We start from the raw sequence: 24153 nt of genomic DNA, 5'->3' as shown, positions 1-24153 counted from the left end.
TTATTATTATAAATACATGTACAAATAAATAAAAATATTTTATAGGAATATGGTGTGACTACACTTATATAGATCACAAGCACAGCCTGCAACTAGGTCAAAACCTAGTTCATGCAATATCATTAGGGTTTGGAGAATGTCTTTTAACTTGCTTTCTAAATCTATGCTGGTGTGTATGTCATCTTTGCTCTCTGATCTGTGCCGGTGTGTATATCCTCTCTGTTCTCTGATCTATGCTGGTGTGTATGCCCTCTCTGCTCTCTGATCTGTGCTGGTGTGTATGCCCTCTCTGCTCTCTGATCTATGCTGGTGTGTATGCCCTGTCTGCTCTCTGATCTATGCTGGTGTGTATGCCCTCTCTGCTCTCTGATCTGTGCTGGTGTGTATGCCCTCTCTGCTCTCTGATCTATGCTGGTGTGTATGCCCTCTCTGCTTTCTGATCTATGCTGGTGTGTATGCCCTTTCTGCTCTCTGATCTATGCTGGTGTGTATGCCCTTTCTGCTCTCTGATTTGTGCTGGTGTGTATGCCCTCTCTGCTCTCTGATCTATGCTGGTGTGTATGCCCTCTCTGCTCTCTGATCTATGCTGGTGTGTATGTCATCTTTGCTCTCTGATCTGTGCCGGTGTGTATGTCCTCTGTGCTCTCTCATCTATGCTGGTGTGTATGTCCTCTGTGCTCTCTGATCTATGCTGGTGTGTATGGCCTCTGTGCTCTCTGATCTATGCTGGTGTGTATGCCCTCTCTGCTCTCTGATCTATGCTGGTGTGTATGCCCTCTCTGCTCTCTGATCTATGCTGGTGTGTATGCCCTCTCTGCTCTCTGATCTGTGCTGGTGTGTATGCCCTCTCTGCTCTCTGATCTATGCTGGTGTGTATGCCCTCTGTGCTCTCTGATCTATGCTGGTGTGTATACCTTCTGTGCTCTCTGATCTATGCTGGTGTGTATACCTTTTGTGCTCTCTGATCTATGCTGGTGTGTATACCTTCTGTGCTCTCTGATCTATGCCCTCTGTGCTCTCTGATCTATGCTGGTGTGTATGCCCTCTGTGATCTCTGATCTATGCTGGTGTGTATGCCCACTGTGATCTCTGATCTATGCTGGTGTGTATGTCCTCTGTGATCTCTATTCTATGCTGGTGTGTATGCCCTCTCTGCTCTCTAATCTATGCTGGTGTGTATGCCCTCTCTGCTCTCTGATCTATGCTGGTGTGTATGCCCTCTCTGCTCTTTGATCTATGTTGATGTGTATGCTCTCTCTGCTCTCTGATCTATGCTGGTGTGTATGCCCTCTCTGCTCTCTGATCTATGCTGGTGCATATGCCCTCTCTGCTCTCTGATCTATGTTGGTGTGTATGCCCTCTCTGCTATGCACTTGATTTCTAAATGAACCGGGCTATGATTATTCTCACTTTATCTGGAATATTGATTTTATTCTACCAGGAAACACATTTTTGCTAGCAATCAAATAAAATACATTCAGCTCAACACTTGACTAACAGATATTAATTTTTATTATGATTTTATTCACTTTTACACATTTCATTAATTCAAAGAAGTGCAGGTGTTTCTATTTCACAAATGTTATGTATGATAATATATCTGATTAAGCATAATCCCTTAGGCAGCTACATCATTTCTTACAGAGACAAGTACTGATTATCGCATATTTACAGAAATCTGTTATGTTAACTCATGAAATAAGGCATATTTTCACACTGGCAACCATGTCAATGAAACAACAATAGGTGTACATTTTATTTGATATATTTCAGTTAAGAGGAAATTGTTAAAAAATAATAGAAAACACAATCGAAAGCAGCAGTCAAAATTATATTGTTCAATGTCGCAAAAAGCCACGAGTCCCAGAAAATCTATCTGTGTGAATATTACACAAATAATGCCCTTAACGTCTGAGATACTTCTACCTCTATACAATTATTCAGCTTCCGAGATCCTGCTTGGATTTTCAAATTGGTGATATACACAAGGGTGTAACTATAGCCATTGCAATGTGACTGCTATGAAACATACCCTTGAGATAAAATGTCTTAAAGTACAAATATAGCATGTTGCAAATTGATCCAATTGGAAAATATTGTGGGGAAAATTACTGTATATAAAATTCAGACTAATGCACCAGATTGTTGTTATTGAAATTAGTATTCTGCCCTATTAGATACGGTGACATTGTGGTGAGTATAACGTTATGATGGTGTATGGAGGGGTCTCATCTTGCTATAAGATCCAGATATTTACAGTTACACCCCTGGATAATCATGTTAACACCATAACCTTAGTGAGGTTTCATTTAATAAATTTCAGCTATGAGTATGGGATTATATTCATACAGATACTCTACATGAAATAACATCTCAATGTGGTCCCATCACCTACTCCTAATCCATTCACTAGGAATCCGCAAAATCCCCAGAATCTTTTATTTTGCACAGTTTATAGCCTATGAATAGATCTGCTATATTAAAAGTCAATAGTTTGCTATGTGGTGTTATTGGGACGGGACTGGGAACATTTAAGGCTAAATTCCAGTAGCGTATCATGTAAAATTTCCTGGCCAAATTCTGAGTGAGGCAAATTTTTCACAAGACCAATATTTTTCAAGAGACCATTCAGGTCTCGTAACGTCGCTACGGTTTATGGAATAAATTATCATAATTTTTTTTTGCATTCTCTGGGGCTGGTTAAATTTAGCCGTGTTATTCTAGCAATATCGCGGCCTGCGCGCTATTACCATTACTAAGGTAAAAGTGCACAGTATTACTGGTAGTACGGTAATTTTAACGCAGAATTTTGCTCACAGCCCTCGGGGCCACATGCAAAAATCTGGGTTCAAATTGCCATATTAACGATAATATAATTAGTGCCGCGTTAGTCCTATACTAACATGGCTGAATTGAATCTGCCCCTCTGCATTTTCCATTATTTTCTAATGTATATATGAATATATATATATATAAAAAAAATATTATATATATATATATATATATATATATATATATATATATTCTGAAAAAGAGAAATATATTTATTTTTGCTTTAAAACAAATGCACATTTAACAAATAAATTAGACATAATCCCCTAGATAAATAATCTCATAGAAGTTTAAAAAAATAATATCTTATAAACCTGTCCATAACCAACCCAATATTAAAAAAATAATTTAGTACACTGTGCCTGATTTAGAGTAGGCTGCAATCAGCCCGAACGTAATGTAAAATTATGCCTGCAAAACTGAGGACCTACAAGTGTATTTTGAGATGCATGTTTATTTCCAAGTCAATATAATATTCCCTGAGAGTATCTTGATGCGGCTGAAGTAAAGAAAAGGCAGCAATCATCATCAACTTGATGATGAGGATAATGATGACTACCACACACTACACAAAATATAATAATAAATATTTTTTAAAAAGCTCTCACTGAAATAAGTAACCACATAACAAGACCTAGTAAGAACTGGCAGCCACTGATTGCTTGAAGAACCAAAGAAGAATTATCCACTGTGAAAGAATGCTGGAGCTTGTGTACTAGAATGACGCAGCAGACAGAGCTTGCTGGAACCTGTAGTTCCCCAAAAGATTAAAATATACACAGTGAATGTTGTATTATTTTATTAGCAAATCTAATACAGCTGCACTGATATTCCCAGCTGTCGTTCCCTGATACTGCCTACTACTTGACCCTTGTTTTGCGCCATTGCCTCCCATTGCCACTACTACTAAAAAGGCTAGGGCACTGGCAAAGTAAATATGTTTATGACTCTATTATTTTATTTTCAAATACATTGACTATTATTGCATTTTTAACTTTGTAGCTAACACTGACTTAAAAAAATCTTTAGTGTCATTTTCCTGCACAATCTTGAACAATTTTATGTATACTGTAATGTTTTTGCCAGAATTGTCAAGAAATATTATTCAATGGATGCTAACAAAGGAAAGATAACAGAATAAAACAGCAATACCACTTATGACCAACAAGTGGCGATGCAGAGCACTTCCATTCAAACAGTTCATTTACTGTAGAATGTAGTTTGTACAATCATGGCCAAAAGTTTTGAGAATGACACAAATATTATTTTTTCACAAAGTCTGCTGCCTCAGTTTTAATTTGCATATACTCGAGACTGTCATGAAGAGTGATCAGATGAATTGCAATTAATTTCAAAGTCCCTCTTTGCCATGACAATGAACTTTATTCCAAAAACAACATTGTCATTGCATTTCAGACCTGTCACAAAAGGACCAGCTGATATCAGGTCAGTTATTCTCTCGTTAACAGGTGAGAGTGTTGATGAGGACAAGGCTGGAGATCACTCTGTTATGCTGATGGAGTTAGAATAAAAGACTGGAAGCTTTAAAAGGAGGGTGGTGCTTGAAACCACTTTTCTTCCTCTGTTATCCATGGTTACCTGCAAGGAAACACATGCAGTCATCATTGCTTTGTACAAAAAGGGCTTCACAGGCAAGGATATTGCTGCTAGTAAGATTGCATCTGTCACGAACACGCTCCCAGCTGCCGTGACTTTGGGGGTGTTTGCTGTATGAAGTCACATGATTCCAGCCCACAGTCTCTCTTTACACAGATTATAGACCTACTGAATCACCCCCAAACAACGCTCACACCTCATACACTTCAGGTTTTCCACCACGTATTGAATACGGGCAATAGGACCCCAATATACTGTCCCACACTGGCACACAAGGCTTCTAGCTATCCACAGACTAATAAAACCCACACTAGCAAGCAAAGGGTTAACTCTTCACACCTCCAGACTGTTACACAAATGTAAATGCAAGCACACACAGCTTGTTAAGCAAATGTATCAACAAATCATACACTGGTATTCAAAGGGTTAACTTGGTCAAGCTATATTCTTCTCAATAGGCTAATGGATTGTTAGAGTATCAATGACGCCACATATTAAATTAGATAGATTTAATATACAAAAGTACAGGGCATACAGATATAAAAAAAAAATTATGAATAAACAATTGCTTGACATACACAAGCAAAATAGTTTCAAATAAAAGGGGTTACCTTCAGAGTGTCACTTACATGAATTGCATACTTTGTACCATGGGAAATTGGCAAGGAAGATGGACAGCTTATCAATGTGAATTGATTTCCCAAAGTCTGACCCTTTCCTGTATCTGGTCTCAGTTTTTTAAAGACACTTCCACACTTTTTTCTACCCCCAGGGGGTTGTGGCCTGTGACACTTTTTTCAATCACCTATTTGCATGTTATCTGATTTACTAACCAATTCTACTATGTTACCTATTTTTTCTGTGGAGCGTCACACAGATCCAATTTTATCATTAATAAATCCCCTATGGCTCTGTCCATCTTTTGATACCAAACATGATGCAATTTTGACAATGTGATACACCTTTTCCAAAGATATGTGATTTTATCTGTTTCCGGATACCACCTGTACCTGTCATTCACAACCCTGGTGTGATTTCTGTTCCTCAGTATAGAGTAGCACCCGGATCCCCCAAAATATGAGTTATGAAGACATTTTCCTTTGAAGCTCATATATCTATATACCTGTATAGGCCTTCAAAATGCTGCCTTGGGCTGCAAGGATGTCCAGCTGCGACCGGCTCCACAAAGTCTAGTTAGGAGTCCAAAAACTAACTTGTGTCAGGATATATCTCACAGCAAGAGCTCTTTGAAGCTGCCACAGTTGACACTCCTATCTTCTCATACTGGAATGTGCAAAGCCATCAAATACATTTACATCAGACTTTGTCTTCACATTTTACACTTTAGTAGGTGAAATTATTAATAGATTCATTTAATATAACATATTTACACTGCAGTAATGATTCATCCCTTATAAATAACTGTAAGTTCCCTATGTTTATGACAGCATCTAAATCAACCATTTGTCGTATTATCAAGAACTTCAAGGAGAAAAGTTCAATAGTTGTGAAGAAGGCTTCAGGACGCCCAAGAATGTCCAGCAATTGTCAGGACTCCTAAAATTGATTCAACTGTGGGATCGGGGCACCACCAGTCAGAGCTTGCTCAGGAATGGCAGCAGGCAGGTGTGAGTGCATCTGCACACACAGTGAGGCCAAGATTTTTGGAGGATGGCCTGGTGTCAAGAAGGCCAACAAAGAAGCTACTTCTCTCCAGGAAAACCATCAGGGACAGACTGATATTCTGCAAAAGGTACAGGGATTGGACTGCTGAGGACTGGGGTAAAGTCATTTCCTCTGATGAATTCCCTTTCAGAATGATTGCATCTGGAAATATGCTTGTACGGAGACGGAAAGGTGAGCGCTACCATCAGTCCTGTGTCATGCCAACAGTAAAGTATCCTGAGATCATTCATTTGTGAGGTTGCTTCTCAGCCAAGGGAATGGGATCACTCATAATTTTGCCTAAGAACACAGCCATGAATAAAGAATGGTACCAAAACATTGTCCAAGAGAAACTTCTCCAACCATCCAAGAACAGTTTGGTGATGAACAATGCTTTTTCCAGTATGATGGAGCACCTTGCCATGAGGCAAAAGTGATAACTAAGTGGTTTGAGGATCAAAACATAGAAATTTTGGGTCTATAGTAAGGAAACTCACCAGAACTTAATCCCTTTGAAAACTTGTGGTCAATCCTCAAGAGGCGGGTGGACAACCCCCCCCCCCCCCCCCCCCCCACACAAATTCTAACAAACTCCAAGCATTGATTAGGTAAGAATGGGCGGCCATCAGTCAGTATGTGGCCCAGAAGTTGATTGACAGCACGCCAGGGCGAATTGCAGAGGTCTTCAAAAAGAAGGGTCAACACTGTAAAAATTGACTCTTTGCATAAACTTAATGCAATTGTCATAAACTTAATGCAATTGTCAACAAAAGCCTTTGACATTTATGAAATGCTTGTAACTTTACTTCAGTATACCATAGTAACATATGACAAAAATGTCTAAAAACACTGAAACAGCAAACTTTGTGAAAAACGATATTTACATCATGCTCCAAAAAACATTTGGCCATGACAGTAGTCTATATAGGACAGTGTAAGTATAATACAATACCACATGTCATATATCAAACTATGAAATAGCCTTTTACAAAATTAAGTGTAGAATTGCACCCATGCAAACTAAGGGCTAGATCTACTAAGCTGCGGGTTTGAAAAAGTGGGGTTGTTGCCTATAGCAACCAATCAGATTCTAGCTTTTATTTATTAAGTACCTTCTACAAAATGAAAGCTAGAATCTGATTGGTTGCTATAGGCAACATCCCCACTTTTTCAAACCCGCAGCTTAGTAAATCTAGCCCCAAGTGTTCTCCCATGTGATAGCTTCCATTCTACTATACTTTTTACATTTGTAATCCCTCATTTAAAATCTTCTGCTTGCCCCTGAATTCTACTTCGTATGTTGTAAATACTCTTTTGTGCACAAGTACTACTCAACATAAAGACAGCTATATTAGAACATTTTGCACTGCTCTTACTAAAAGGTTTACTTTGAAAGGTTTATAGTTGTGTTTGTGAAGTTCACAAACTATAATCATATGTAGGCTATTTTTATTCTAACATAGCAGAGCAACATCATTTTAGTTACTCCAGAGATTAGTCTCTAGTGATTTACAAACCATTATATAGCCATGAAATGCTATTGTCTCCAGCCTGTATGAGCTTTTTGATTTACACTTCAGAACAAATTGTAATTATTTAACAACACACCAACACACAGCCAATACAACAAACATTTTGCTACCTAAATGGCTCCTGATCTTTGTGAAGAGACAAGAAAATTATTTATATTTGTGAATCAATTGTCTGTTCTTTCAATTGACCATATATACACAGCTTAAATGTTACAAAGATACTGAAAAGTCCTTCAGGATATTGGGGTATTCAGTTCCTGTGCAAATAATATTAATGTCTTAAAATATACAGTAAGTTATTTATAGTCTCGTACTTGCTATATGTTCTATTTATTTCTATGTATCAAGCTTAAAACTTTATGCATTTTTCTTTTACTTGTAGACATATCTAAGTCAGTTATGTTATTACAGATTTTAGAGTCACTTAGGGGGTATTCAATTGACCACGAGTTGTTTTTTTTCACGCCACGTTAAAAAAAAAACAAAAAAACACCCGCGGGTTTTTAACTGCTATAGCGACCGTTACTAGTTAACGCAGTGTGAAAACTCGTGCAATTCAATTGGAAAAGAGGGAACGCTGCCCCTGCGTGTTAATCATTGTGTTTGTGAGTTTTTAGGGGAGTGAAGGGGAGTTTTGACGCGATCATGTATAACACACAAAAAAGGACTGGCATACATTTTCATACATTTTATTGCATTACACAATGATTCTAGTTGATAATATTTACATTACAGTACCTTCATTAGCATATTTTTTTATTTAACTATTTTTTTTACTATAGAATCATCTATAGCATGTTAAAACACATTAGTACAAACATATTTGTACCAAAAACATACATAAATATATTAATTATTGATTTTTATTTTTTTATGTTTTTTTTATTTCATTATATTTTGAAAGAAAATCAACTTTTACATGTTAGGCATTAGTGATAAACATAGTTTATCTTTTTTTTTCTCCTTATTATATGATTTCAAATAGTTTTCAGAGGTTTTTTATTTTTATAACACCCCAAAGAGGTGCGAGAAAAAACAGCATATTGGCCTGTTTAACGCGCCTGCCTCTCGCACACCCTATACTTTCAATAGACCTCCTACTGTAACGCGAGAGGACCGTTTGTTAAAAAAAAACCCGGAGCGTTAAAAATGGAATTGAATCGCGCTTGAAAATGTTAAAATGACTTAACGCGGTCTTAAAAAAAATCTTGCGGTCAATTGAATACCCCCTTTATTGTCAGACCTACTTAAGACATTGATTTTATTGCAAAACACGAGGCTGCAGATTTTATTTAAATTTGATGTAGTTGAGGGTTAGTTAATAAATGTAAAGCACAAATGGACAATAACCCATAAAATAGACACCAAGGACCTACCTGATTTAGAATTAAATGAAAATATGCAGCATTTGTGTATGATCAAAGTTACGTCTGCACAATTTCCACGTCTGTATTTCTGGTCTTAAGATAAGTGCAGCCTTAAATCTAACATATAGAAGTATCCAGAACAAAGATATACTAATCATCATCATCATTATCATCTACCAGGTTTATGTAGGTGCAAAATTTGCATCTCATCATTCAACAAATTTCAGTGTTCGTGTAACTCAGAATAAGACATATCTCTGCGTGTGCACACCCGTACAGTACTGTACTTGCCTGTTAATGTCACTGATCCATCTATCAAAGTGCAAGAGGCTGCAAAATATTGCTAAATACGGATGCAGTTCATGCACACATGCAGTGTACCAATTCTGCACCAAAATGCATCAATGCACTTACAATACAACTCTACATCATGCTGAAGTTTGTCCTGTAGATTATTTAAATGCCACATGCATATAACAATGTTTAATAATTGCAATTCTTAGAGTGCTTACAAATATACACATCATATCAATACTCCTCCCCACCCGGATCTAGATCAATCATTTGCCCCTCCCAAAAGATAGCAATTTACAGCACAAAGCCAAGCGCAGAGGTGTAAGACCTGCTGGAGACTATTTTTTTTTAGTACTGAAAACTTATGCCCCAAAGATATGTATAAGACTCCCAGCTTTATTCTACATTTGTGCAGGACATTTTATCACACACATAGCACCAGTATTCCACCGTGGTGTGTGCAGACCAGTGTATAAGTTTGCCTTTAGTCATATCATCATCATCACTATTTATTTATATAGCGCCACTGATTCCGCAGCGCTGTACAGAGAACTCATTCACATCAGTCCCTGCCCCACTGGGGCTTACGGTCTAAATTCCCTAACATAGACACAGACAGACAGAGAGAGTGAGAAGCTAGGGTCAATTTTGATAGCAGCCAATTAACTTTCTAGCAGGTTTTTGGAGTGTGGGAGGAAATAGGAGCACCCGGAGGAAACCCACGCAAACACGGGGAGAACATGCAAACTCCACATAGATAAGGCCATGGTCGGGAATTGAACTCATGACCCCAGTGCTGTGTCATTTGGTAGTTATTGAAAGAACTGCAGCTTTTGTTGACACAAAAACATGATTAACGTATCAGACATATTACAATAATCTATAAATAACCAGAAAAAACTCTGAATGGTACAATTTTAGAATTGGACTCAGAAATGCAGTATTACTCATAGTACCATCTGTTTTTCTTGTTCTAAATTTTCCAGTTTAGCAGAATTATTTTCTAACATGAATGTAAATCAGACCATTCCAACAGAACTTATTCTTCTGGGATTCTCCAATTTACATTCTCTACAACTTTTGCTTTTTCCATTATTTCTTTGTATTTATATTGTTACTGTGGGCGGAAATGTGTCTATAATCATCACATACACGCTAAGTCCAAGGCTTCACACCCCTATGTATTTCTACCTTGCTAATTTCTCCTTTCTGGAAATATTTTATGTCACCTCTACAGTTCCCAACATGTTGTCAGGTTTGTTATCAGAACATAAAGTGATCTCTTACTATGGTTGTGCTATACAAATATATTGTATCTTACTGTTGGGTGGAACCGAGTGCTGTATTCTAGCAGCTATGGCGTACGATCGGTATAACGCCATCTGTCACCCCCTATTATATACTATTATAATGAATAAAATTGTTTGCATTGAACATGTAGTGGCGTCATGGCTTGCTGGTGCGCTAAATGCTTTAATACACACAGCCTTCACGTTTTCTTTACCGTTTTGTGGACCTAACCGAATAAACCATTTCTTCTGTGACGTTCCACCAGTTCTAGAGCTGTCATGTAAAGACACCTGGACCAATGAACTTGTTATATTTGTGGTTGGCGGCTGTGTTGTTATTTCTTCATTCATACTAACAACGATTTCTTACATTCGGATCATCTCAACTATTCTCCAGATCCGTTCAACTTCTGGGAGGAAGAAAACTTTCTCAACCTGCACTTCTCACGTAATAGTCATTACTATATTTTATGGTTCTGTCATTTTTATGTATTTTAGACCCAAGTCAAGTTATGGAATGGAGCAAGACAGAGCGGTCTCTTTAATGTATACAGTTATTGCTCCACTCTTAAACCCTTTCATATATAGTCTAAGAAACACAGAAGTAAAATCAAGTATCATAAATGTATTGTTTCGACTAACAAAATGTTTATGAGAATTATCGTATCAATTATTCAAAGAGAAAGTCTGCCATTATACTTAATCTTTGCAATCATAGTGTTTTCTAAGGAAATTAATTACATAGGGTAAATTATTATTAATGTATAAAGTGAGCAGGATGCTACACCTGAATTTCTGCTGCTCTATACCAGGTGTGGCTCTTCAGGTGCTGTGAAGCTACAAGTCTCAGCATGCTTTGCTAGTAGATAGCGTGCCGATACCCAGCAAAGTATACTGGGACTTATAGTTCCCCAACACCTGGAGAGCCACAGGTTGGCCAGTCCTGTTCTAGGCTTTAATGTAAGGGAGATTTGCAAAAATTCCAATGGGTGGCACATTGGCTTAAAGTGGCTGCCATGTACATGTCATTATCTAGAATTTCATTCTCCTTTTTAGCAGTGTATTTGCATGTTGTTAGAAATATAATTTGGAAATCTATTACAATTCCTTTATATTTTTTTTATTCAATTCTATGGGGGGTATTCAACTGTCAGTGAGTTATTTTTTTTAGTCATTTTAACGCTGTTATTTTATCATTTTCGAGTGGGTTAACTTTACCTGTGATTCAATTCCATTTTTAACGCTACCTTTTTTCATGAAACGGTCCTCACGCGCTCCAGTAGAAGGTCTATTGAAAGTACAGGGTGTGCGAGAGGCAGCCGCGTTAAAAGCTATTCAATTGTTTTTTAACATGGTGCGTTAGACAGGCAAATATGCTGTTTTATCTCGTACCTCTTTGGGGTGTGTTAAAAATAAAAAACCTCTGAAAAGTATTTGAAATCACACAATAATGTGGAAAAAAAGTTAAACTATGTTTATCACTAATGTCTAACATGTAAAAGATGATTTTCTTGTGAAAAAATAATGAAATAAAAAAAACATAAAAAAATAAAATAAATAAATTACTAATTAATTATATTTATGTATATTTTTGGTGCAAATATGAATGTAGTAATGTGTTTTGACATGGTATAGATGATTCTATGGCAAAAAATAGTTCAATAAAAAACATACTGAAGAAAGTACTGTAATGTAGATACTATCAATATGTAATGCAATCTAATGTATGAAAATATATGCAAAACCTTTTTTTGGTGTTATACATGACCATGTTAAAACTCCCCTTCACTCCCCTAAAAACTCGCAAACACAATGATTAACGCGTTGGGGCAGCGTTCCCTCATTTTCAATTGAATTGCACGAGTTTTCGCGCTGTGCTAATTAAAAACAGTCGCTATTGAAGGTAAAAACCTGCGGGAGATTTTTTTTTTTTTCACACAGTGGGGAAAGAAAAACCTTGCGGATAATTGAATACCCCCTTTGTGGTGAAATATTTGTTATATTTGTTTCAGGCCCCATTTTGAATTGTTTTATATGATTGTTTATGTATCTATTAAATAATCTAGTTTTTACTTTTACTTCAACTCTGTAAATTTATAAATGATTAAATTATAGCTTCATACAGACTTCATATCCTCAAGTGTTAAGATCATATTGTAATCTGACTCTACAGGGACATGTCCCAAATGACTCACAAAATAATATTAATACGGATGTGCTAGATATCGAGGCAGACTACAGTATTCCACATTCGTACTATCCCACATTGGTATTATTTTGTTTTCTAAGGAAATGAACTACATAGGGTAAGTTAAATATTACAATATAAACAAATAAGTGCCGACTGCGCTCGCAAGGTGATAATAGAGCAGAATAAGATGAATAGTCAACCTGATATTAAATAATATAGAACCATATAATACAACAGTTGACCATATAATAGCTTTAGATGGTGTATCAGTGTATAATGTAACAGAAATATTAATATCAATCTACATGTAGTTGGTTGCAGAATCCCTAATGCATGAAGTCACATGGATATCAGGTCTCTTTACAGTAACGAAAGTTGGTAGACTAGCGTGGAAATATAGCTGGATGGAGATGCGATAAGGTCCGTTGATTTCCTTCCTAGAGGAACTCCAGAGCGGGCCAAGTAGTGGCAACGGTCGCGCCTGTATGTGTGGATCCGCAGAAGCGATGCGTTCCACAGTGGGATGCAAACACACTTCCTGTCTACGGATGCCAGTAAGTGTCAAAAATGTTCCAACGCGTTTCGTCTCAGACGGAGACTTGAAAAAGGGTTAGTATTTAGGGTTAGTATTTTTTTTTTAAGAAGTTTATTTATTGTGCAGTCGACAGAGCCACACAATGACATATCAGACGTTTTATATCATTTTAACGCCTATAAGCCTGCTCACTTGTCCTGTTCCAGGGTCTCTGCAATATCTGATTACCAGTTTAGTTAATGAGGATAGTTGATGAATGCACTTGGAGCTGTAAGCTCAGGGTGTATTGTAGATATAAGGTATGACGGAGTCACATGCTTTCAAAAGTGGTGAGGGGCATGTTGGACGTTTTTAAATTTGACTGAAGTGTGGAAATTCCTAAACTGTAAATATTGATACAAGTTTTTAATGGGAATGGTAAATTTTGCCTGTAGGTCTGGGTAGGAAGGGAAGATTTGGGTATGTATCGGGTCATTTAGGAATCTCACACCACCCACCAGTCAGGGCTAAAAGAATTGCATGTTCCATCCAGTTGGAAATTCTATATTGTTCTAAATTGGAATTATGGGGGATGGGAAGGATCCACATTTTTTTAAGATCAAGCATGCAGTCAGTACGTTTCACCACTGTCTCTGACCACACTATTGTTGTACTGGGAAACAGTACTCATAAATGTAACAGGTATTATTTCATTGCCCATATATTAATCCTCTGCTGGACAGCCTGTCAAACAGCCTATAAGCAAACATTTGTCCACATAAATATTTTCTTTCCACATGTAACACAACAGGGATATACACTTCCCCAAAGAACAGTGATATGAAATGAATGACTAAAAATTCAAGCGCTAATAGTGTTAATGTACTTCAAGAACAAATATGTATAACTAGAGGGACTTAGTCCTCTCTATACATAACCACCTAATCAAACTTAACCTAATAATCTTGTATCAACCATATATAATGAGTGTTAAACATAAAAATATTTATATTTGTGACCGAAGATGTATCATCTTCTCTTCTATAGCACTCGTGCATTCACAAAATAATATACATATGTGAAAGAAAAAGAAAAAACCAAACATAGCGTGATACTGTATAAACAGTATATAATAATCCACATAACAAGGGCTTGAGTTCTTTGTGATGATATTCTAAATACTTCTGGGGGACCTTCCCCTAAGGGGGTGCCCTTACAAAGACAATGGGCTAGATTTACTAAGCTGCGGGTTTGAAAAAGTGGGGATGTTGCCTATAGAAACCAATCAGATTCTAGCTATCATATATTTAGTACCTTCTACAAAATGACAGCTAGAATCTGATTGGTTGCTATAGGCAACATCACCACTTTTTCAAACTCGCAGTTTAGTAAATCTAGCCCAATTTGTTTTCTGTGCTTATCAAAAACACTTTCTTGAATCTATAGAGTGTAGTTTCCACCTTCACCTCCAAACTCCCATTGTAAATGTACTTACAGACAAGAATATTGAGAGTGTTGTATTTTAGAAATTTCATCTCTAATAGTGTCAGCTCTAACAAAAAAGGTGGCATAATTGATAAACAAAAGCTAATGTGGGGCATATGCAAGGAAGGTTTTAATCATTTTAAACAGACCAGGTGGTTGTTTTTGATTAACCCTTTGTCACACACATCATGCAGGTTTAGGTTAGTGCTGGATCGTGACAAACACTGAGCACGTATCATTTATAAACCTTCATTTGCTGAGTTGAGCTACGGGAATGGCAAATGTTGGATTTACCTGAACTTTCCGGGTGCTTTTCTTGGGACCACGTCCAACTTGGAATAATGCCCCTTTCTTACCAGAATTACTCATCGTAACGCAAACAAACATGGCCACTGAAAGCCTGATTGTCATCTCTGATCGTGTCCATGTACCTGGACAGAATATATTTTCTATAATGCTTCCTCTTTTCTGCTTTCCTCCCTCCCTACTCAATCTAGGTGCAAACATTTAAGCCGAAGTAAAGAAAATATATCTACATATCCATCCATGTCTTTCCCTTAAATTCCCTAAGCCCCAAGTCTTGTATGTAAGCATACATATGCCCTGCGTCAGCTACCTCCCTGAGCTCCCTGGGCTCTCTCCTGGGGTGCTATTCCCTACTGTCACGGGCACTAGGAGTCTTTACCCAGGGATCACCAGGTGGTAGGCTTACCAGAGCAATGTAGGTGGTAATATGGTACTCTGGTAGCAGGGTGATCACGGAACAGGAAATAGCAGATGATGAGATGCTCAGGAAAGTCTATGACTAGCAGCACTGGTAATATGGAGGTAATAATACACGAGGAACTGTATGGACAAGGACACGTGAAGGTAGTCAGTGGTCTGCGATAGCAAGTTGTACCACTGCTATAGTGAGGAGGAATGTCCAACAGCAACGAGGAAGTGATGAGAGTCAGCGGTCTGCGGATAGCAAGTTGTACCGCTGTCTGAGTGAAGGAATGGAATCCAAGTGGAGGTATCCGGGAAGTCAGTGGTCTGCGGTAGCAAGTTGTACCACTGCTATGTGAGAGGAATGGAACAGGTGATACAGGAACAGGGATCAGTGGTCTGCCGCTAGCAAGTTGTACCACTGAATATATATAGGTGAGGAGGTGCACGGGGAGAGACTGCAACACAGGATATACACGGCACCTTAAACACGATCCACAGTAATATGCACAATATATATATATGAATGACTGAACAGCACTGCAAATACAGAAAGTCTCTTGAAGTAATCCGGCACAAGATAATACAGTCAATGGTGGCAATAGACTCAGCGGATAGTAAACTCCAGAGGAGAACCAACACAGTCCAGCAAGATATGCAATACACCAGCACAGTCAATGAGAAGTATGCATACCGTGGTTCAGAAGCAGGCAGTCAGACAGGAGTGCAGAGATACCTGAGCGGCAGGAGGCCGGCAGGATGAAAAGTCCCTGGATAGATGAAGCGGGGGTCAGTCGGTGCAGCGCACAGGTAAGTAGACCCACAGGAACACGAATCCACAGGAATCAGTAGAGCGTGGAACCGGACTCTTGGAGGACCCCGGAGAATGGTGATGGTCTAGCAGAGGGATAAATGATGAGACACGAATCCAATGCTGACAGGTGGGTAGAGGCCAGCGGCACACAGGAAGACGTGGAGAGCGGATCAGCAGTAGATGGACGATCAGCGCTGATAGCAGCAGCAGCAGGACTCTGCGGACACACGGAGGTAACCAGTAGCAACCAGCAGGTGCAAATAGCGATGGAACAGGGGAGCGCAGAGTAGACCTGGAACTGTTGATCACGGAGAGTAGCGGATAGCAATAATAGCAGCAGTCTCGAGGAAACACGGGAGAGATGAGATGAGCTGAAGACTGAAGTGCACAGAGGCAGCGGATAGGAATCAGCTAACAGTCACGATGATGAAACACAGACGAGTTGCAGGTTGAAGACTGTAGTGCACGGAGGCAGCGGATGGGAATCAGCTAACAGTCTCGATGATGAACAGGTGAGTGGATGTGAATAGAAGGCTGTAGTGCACGGAGGCAGCGGATAGGAATCAGCTAACAGTCACAATAATATATGGTAGAGTTGAAGTGGCTGAAGACTGTAGTGCACGGAGGCAGCGGATAGGAATCAGCTAACAGTCACAATAATATATGGTAGAGTTGAAGTGGCTGAAGACTGTAGTGCACGGAGGCAGCGGATAGGAATCAGCTAACAGTCACGATGATACACAGGATGGTAGAAGTGGTATGGGAACCACAGAGGTAGAAGTGGTTTGGAAACCACAGAGGTAGAAGTGGTTTGGAAACCACAGGAATCAGCAGCGCTGAATACACGAGGAAACACAGGAACACCTTCAGAGACTCATGGGAAATGAGACTCCAAGATCAGGCCCCGTGGTGTTGACCACAGGTGCTTAATATAGGGAGTGTTGCCTGATCTGCCAATTAAGTTAAAGGGACATACACTGAAGGATTAGAAAGGGCTGCGCATGCGCAGACCCTCAGGATGGAGGACGGCCACGGTTCCTAAATGTCCGGGAAGAAGCACTCACAGTCCGGTGAGTGACACCTACAATGTCCCCGTTACATTCTGTAGCACCCACAGGCCAACACTGTGCAAAGCCCGACCTCTGGAAACACCCTGACCCTGTTGGGACCGTCCCTAATTTTCTCCAAATTATTAGTTGTTTCTTGCCAAACGCATAACCTTTGGCAATCTCCTCTTTCCTTTTGCACTTTAATTATGCCCGTCACTTACACACATTTGGAGCCACCGTTTTTGTGAGTTGCATTAATGATTGTGAAAATGTATCCTATCAATTTACTAAGAACTAGTGAAATAACTGAGGCAGGTGGCAGAAATGTCGCTGGTTCCTATTGACCGAAGTCATATCATTCTACCCACAAAATGATGTTCTCCACTGTAAGTGAGGGGTACGGTTTACAATCAATGTCCTGCCCACTTGTCCCATCAAAATCATTTTAAAATTATTTAAATGATACCACTGGCAGCAGCACTTAATTGTACGGTAGGATATAATCGGCTTTCGACGGTGATAGTTTCCTATGCCTTTCCTAGGGGAAGCTTTTTTAACAATAGAACAATACTTGCCCTGTTATCAACATCTCATATTATAATAAATAAGGGCCTATATGCTTAGCTAGCAACAAAGAAAAACCAGCCCTAAGTAGGCCATGATCAGCTTATTTGAAAATGCCACTAACAACCCAAATATATACTGTGCGTGCGTGTGCCTCAGTGACAAAGCACCCTACAGACTATACATATCAGAAGAATGTTGTTTTGTGACAAGACTTTTTATTCTCTTAAACCATGTCTAAAACCGACAGAATAACATATTACTGATTTCTGTGTCTCTTCAGCATAGCAGGTTTGTCTACATTTCGAGAAAACTCCTACAGCTCAGGGCTATAAAACATAAGCCTTATGCCAATAATGGACTGAATTGATAACACAATACACATTTCACCTGGACCATGCATTTTAGGTCACATGATTTGTTTTGTGTTTTGTTAAAGGAGATCTGTCCTCAGTTGTCATTTTTTAATGAGGAATAAAATGAGAATATTACCTAAATTTTTTTGCCAAGGAATCTATGTTTTACACTTTTTAAGCTGTGTTTGACTAGGGTGACAGCAGCTTATAAACTAAATTTGCATCCTGCTCATCTGTGTGTCCTTAGGAGACTAAACGTGTAGCCAATCAGATCATCAGAATGTTCACAGCATAAAGCGTCAAGATCAAGGAATACAGCAGCAGGAGAGTAGTGAGCTTGTCGGAGGCAGTGACCTGTCCAATAGTGTATTTGTGAGGGCAGGGCTGCATGTGACAGGGGCAGTGACATAATGTAAGGAGGGGAATGGAGGCAGCAGGAAGCCACAGACTGAGAGTTATATAGTGGGAGGAGCAGGGTCCCCCAGCAGCACAGAGTATATCAGGAGATGAGTGATGTGTTAGTGAGGACAGGGCTGCATGTGATGGGGCAGTGACAGGATGTGAGGAGGGGAATGGGGGCAAGAAGAAAAAGACATATGTAGTGGAAGGAGCAGAGTACCCCAATATGTGAGGTGTCTGTGAAACTTACCATATTACAATGTATTTCTATGTAGCAATGTATTTTAATTTTCCCATGATATTTACACCGCTTTACCTAGTAATTATATTTTAGCAGCCCACCTGAGCCCTACCATCACAAGAACACACTTATTCTATAATGTATGCAGAAGATTGCTGTTTGCCCATGTCCTATTGATTTGCATTTATATATTACAATATGCAAATACTGTACATTATGTACAGTACATTAACTGACAAGGGCAGAGAGACAAGCAGACAAAGTACAATACTGAACTACCCATGTATCCAACATTACAATAAAGTTGTAGAACATTGATGAACACAGGCTGATTACTGCAACTCGCTGTATTGTGAGATTTTTGAGCAATTTGACATCATTCTATTATCATATTATGAGAAGGCAAAGAGCCATATCTCACGTGAACACTACTATAGGATGCAATATTGCAACACCCTAGACATCAAAGGGGTTTCCCCTGGAGATGACACAAGTTTTGTCAGGGATTTCCCATTTGCAGTTTCATGGGGAAGTCTATTTAACACATATCGTGACTTGTACCATCATGATACCTGTTCTGTTTACCCCCGATGGCGTTAACCCAGTGTTTCTCAACACTAGTCCTCAGGACCCACTAACAGTGCAGGATTACCAGGTGACCAGTGAAATAATTATACCACCTGCTACACTGTGTCAGTCAGTAATGAATACACCTGTGCTCCAGCAAGGAGATATGGAAAACATGTACTGCTAGGGGGTCCTGAGGACTGGAGTTGAGAAACACTGCATTAATAGATTGAAAGCTTTAAAAAATAAAGCATTTTTCATTGCGGTAATGTCAAAACAGCATTAATGGAATTATTACATTAAACCATGTTGATAAATGCAGTATAGTTTTAAATACTTTATATAATTGTTGTTTTTTTTAGCAAATGGAACTGAAAGCGTACATTTGGGCATTCAGCTGCATGTGCGGCCCGGAAAACGGGCTCTTGCATACTCAAATATTTCCCCTATTTTCACGCAGCCAGCAGTAGGCTGGCAGCACTAGGGTAATAGTGGCCCGGCGGGGGGACCCCACGCTTTTTTTCTTTAGAACTTTTATCTATTTTTAAACTTTTGACAGCCGCCGGGACCTCTGGCTGTATAGGCAGGGACAGTGTAACTGTGATGTGTTTACTAAACAGGCTGCTAGCACTCAGGAGAGTTTGCTTAATCGCAGCTTCATACATTTGAGACTTGTATAGCCAGAGTGGCAAACGGTCGGGACTCTGATCTCTATCGATTTTGTAAATAGCAGTTTTGACAGAAACACATCTCTGGCGATTTTACATGAAATCTCAGGTTCATCCATCGGCGAGTTTCAACTCTCTTGAGAAAATCGCTGGACTTGCAAGGTCGCAGCTTGATACATTTACCCCCAGGTGTGCGCATGCTCAGTTCAGACCAGCAAGTGAATGCAGGGGGTGAGAACTAAGGGAAACAGGTAAGAACAGTGACCAGAAGGAAAGGTAACTGGTGCAATGTGTGAAAACGTGATTTGGCATGTTTATATTGGTAAGAGAAAGGCTTAGTATACTAAGATATCAGAAAACCTCCGGATTGCAAAACTTTGCTCCTTTACATGGAAGTTCCTGAGTGGAAAAGGGAGTTTCTTGGTGAATGTGGGTTAGAAGAATTCCATACTATGCCCGTATGCCATACTTGTCAACATTTCAGGACTCCCCTCCAGGAGAGGGGAGATCCTGGTGTCGAGTGCATGGGTGTGGCTCTGTGAATAGGTTGGATGAGGGAGGGTGCACTGCACTCCTAGAAATTTGTGAGTCCCGGGAGCGAAGGCAGCTATGCAATATGCCTATCTGACAAGCAATATGTAACTGCTATTTCTGCTCTAGCGCCACTTTTGTTGAACTGCGTCACGCTAACATAATATCTTATTTTGCACCATGCAGCGCCAAAGTAAAAAAAATTTGTTGGCATAGTTTAACGCCTTGCTTACTTCTGGTCTATGAGTCTATGGGTCTGCTTATGCAAACATTAGATTTTGTGCTGCGTGGAAGACTATGAGCATTTAGTGGTGGCCGCAGATCCTTTAAACCCCCCCCCCCCCAACCTGATATTTACACGTCCTTGGATGGGGTGCAAATCAAATAAATAAATTGTGGTCTAATGGATTCATGAAATCTGTAATTATTTCTGAAAGGAGGGATATTTCTTTAACTTGGTTATGAAGTGGGTTATAAATCAATCAGCCTCCAGCTGTTAACTGCTGCCTATTAAACAATGATGTCATGTTTATTTGAACGGAACCTTAAACGTTTCAGAGAAGGATGCTCTTTGTCTATTAAATTAAGCATTTTGAGAGGCAGGAGACAGAATAAAGTATGTCTGTCTCTAATAGTAAGCAAATGTATGTTTATCACACAATAACTTGGCTCCGTTAGTATATCAAGAACAGCTACAACATTTTACCCTAATTGCCTGTAGTATAATTCCAATATTTAGAGTTTTTTTCCAACAGTAAAATGAACAAGCTGTAATTAAAGTATTTCAAATAATAATGATGTATGCACCGTATATATATATATATATATATATATATATATATATATATACATATATATATATATATACTTATATCTATATATATATACATATGTAAATATGTAAATCTGGTAGGTCTGGTGCTAGAACCTGTAGTTGATTCCTCAATCCCTCATAATTTATTGCAACGTAATCAACCACCTGCCAATTATTCCAAAATCTTGCTTTATCCTCTAACTGATAGCAGGTTCCCAGGAGTAAAGCTGGTACACACCTATGCAATTTTACTTTGGATTTACCAACGACTGAAAGTCCCGATGAGCATGCCAATTCATGGGTACACGCCTACACAATTTCCGTCAGATATGAGATCTGCATCTCTAATAAGCATCTGCTAAAAAAAAATGTGACTCCGTACACACTCCAAAGATACCTGCTACCTGCTCACCCTACAGCAATATTTAAACCTAATTTAAATAATGGACTGAACCTCGCAGCACACAAACACATAAACACCCAGGAAGACGAAATAGCATCATCGCCATTCATTGCTTTGTGTATAGTTTACGTTCAGTTCACTCCCTGCGGAACTGAGCACTAGGTAGGTTTTTATTGTTTATAATCAGCCTGCCCTGTAAAATAAAATTTTGTCGTTGATTGCTTGTCACCATGGCGAGAGTGCTGCAAACGGCAAACAGGAGGAAATGGAGGAGCAAGAATCGCAGTTGTTGGACCAAGGACTGGTTGCTGAGAAGAGAGTTCTGTTCACCTCTGCCACTGCTACAGGAGATACAGGAGAATAATCCCGCTGACTTCAGGAATTTCCTGCGGATGGATGAGCCTACTTTCCAGGAGCTGCTGCAACTGGTCACCCACTCATAGAAAAGGTGGACACATATTTTAGAAGACCCATATCTGCAGAGCAGAGACTGGTTGCTACCCTGAGATTTTTGACTACCGAGAGGACACTGGCTGATGTCAAGAACAGCACAGCTATTTCACCTTAAGCCCTGGGTCTGATCATACCTGAGACCTGTGAGGCCATCATACAAGTTCTCCAGGGACAATATTTGAAGGTTTGTGCAAGAAAACAAAAAGATGTGAAACGATTTTTTTTTATTATCTTATCAACTGAACTGAAACCTAACAAAAATGCTTAAAAATAAAATTCAAAGGGGCTCATAGTGTTACTGTTGTATATTTTCCAAAGATGAAAGGCTTTCGCTATATTGCAGCTCACTGGCACTTCCACTCGGTGTGGAGGTCCTATAGACAGGAGGGGTACTGCAGTGTTCGTCTATTAATTGATGATGCTTGTGGGGAAGTAACGGCAACTGAGAGGACGGGGCAGGCCTACAGAAGTCTTCTGCATGGTTCGGTGGGAACCCTGTGTATTGGGCGAGTTCTCCGTTGTTAGTCCTATATAGAACCTCCATAATCAATCATTCTGCCCTGTTCTCAGCATCCAACATTTTAAAGTTGTTTTGCACACATGAGGTCACACTCGTCATCTTCTTTTCCCATCAGCCAGTTGGCTGAGTCCAGCGTAGGACAAATCAAGACCTCTACGATATCCGCCTCCCGTGTCCTTTTCTTTCCCCATCTGCCAGGTTTCTATGTGGGTTGCTGGGTGGCTTGTGACCTCAGATGGCTGTTTAAGAAAAATAAGAAAAATCTAAAGTAAAATAGCTATACTGATAACAATAGATGGATGTATTTGTTTAACGTTATAAGAATCTTTTGAGTTCCCATCAAAGGTTGGGGAATGGCGAGTCATCGTTGAAGAATTTAAAAGAATGTGAAATTTCACAAAGTGTGGTGGGGCCACAGGGTGGCATAATATCAGCATTATGCCACCTACTAAGACAGGTTCCTATTTATACAATTACAAGGGATTCTTCAGTATTATCCTGATGGCCATAGTGGATGCTAAATATGAATATACCTTGGTGGTCATTGGAAAAAAATGGCAAAGTGGCATTGGAACAGACGCCCTTCCATGACAAGCTTAAAAATAATGGACTTAATTTGCCCATACGTACCCAAACTAATTTAGGACTTAATTTTATATTTGTGACTGATGAAGTGTTTGCACTCCAAGTAAATATTTTAAAACCTTACCCCCAAAAACCAGTCACACCAGAAAGTAGGGTAGTGAATTACAGATTATCAAGAGCTGTAGTGGAGAATGCTTTTAATATGTGACATAATGTTAGTAACTTACCGAATGAGCATCACTTTTACTTCCAGCGCCAGCGCCAGGATGACCGTCTTTCCTATGGAATACATTTTTTCCACTATTTTTGCTTGTAGAGCTGTTTAGGAAAGAAAGAGGATTCTGGATGAGAGAAGCAGGTAATAAGCTGGTACAGGTGTATGGAGAAAATACATATGAGAGAATGTAACATTATGGAGACAACTCATATGTGTAATATTTGGATGTGTGTTAGGATAAAGGTGATTACACACACTGTGATACTGTGATACTGCAGCAGATATAGGGCCATTGCTGGATAATGCAACATTGGTGGCGTCAAAACAGCTGAGTGTCCCGATTATCATCCTGTTATAATGAATATGATCATTTTCAGGCATGGGTGTGTGTGTGTGTGTGTGTGTGTGTGTGTGTGTGTATGTGTGATAATCTAAAATGTGTCAATGGCACTGGAAGTGAGGGATGAAAGACTCTTGT

At 39.2% G+C, this 24153-nt stretch overlaps 1 protein-coding gene across 1 annotated transcript; it reads left to right on the top strand.

Moving 5' to 3' along the window:
• Positions 1-10315: 10315 nt before the first annotated feature.
• On the top strand, positions 10316-11251 carry LOC142106657 (olfactory receptor 5V1-like). The gene has a single exon (XM_075189650.1). The coding sequence runs from the start codon at positions 10316-10318 to the stop codon at positions 11249-11251; it is 936 nt and encodes a 311-aa protein (XP_075045751.1).
• The last annotated feature ends 12902 nt before the right edge of the window (positions 11252-24153 follow it).

Source organism: Mixophyes fleayi, chromosome 11 (genome assembly GCF_038048845.1).
Source record: "Mixophyes fleayi isolate aMixFle1 chromosome 11, aMixFle1.hap1, whole genome shotgun sequence".
Taxonomy (NCBI): Eukaryota; Metazoa; Chordata; class Amphibia; order Anura; family Limnodynastidae; genus Mixophyes; species Mixophyes fleayi.
The sequence above is the reverse complement of the archived record's forward strand: the minus strand, read 5'-3'. Positions and strand labels throughout refer to the sequence as shown.

Excerpts from the sequence above, each read along its gene's own strand:
- LOC142106657 (XM_075189650.1), top strand. The coding sequence starts at position 10,316 with ATGAATGTAAATCAGACCATTCCAACAGAACTTATTCTTCTGGGATTC.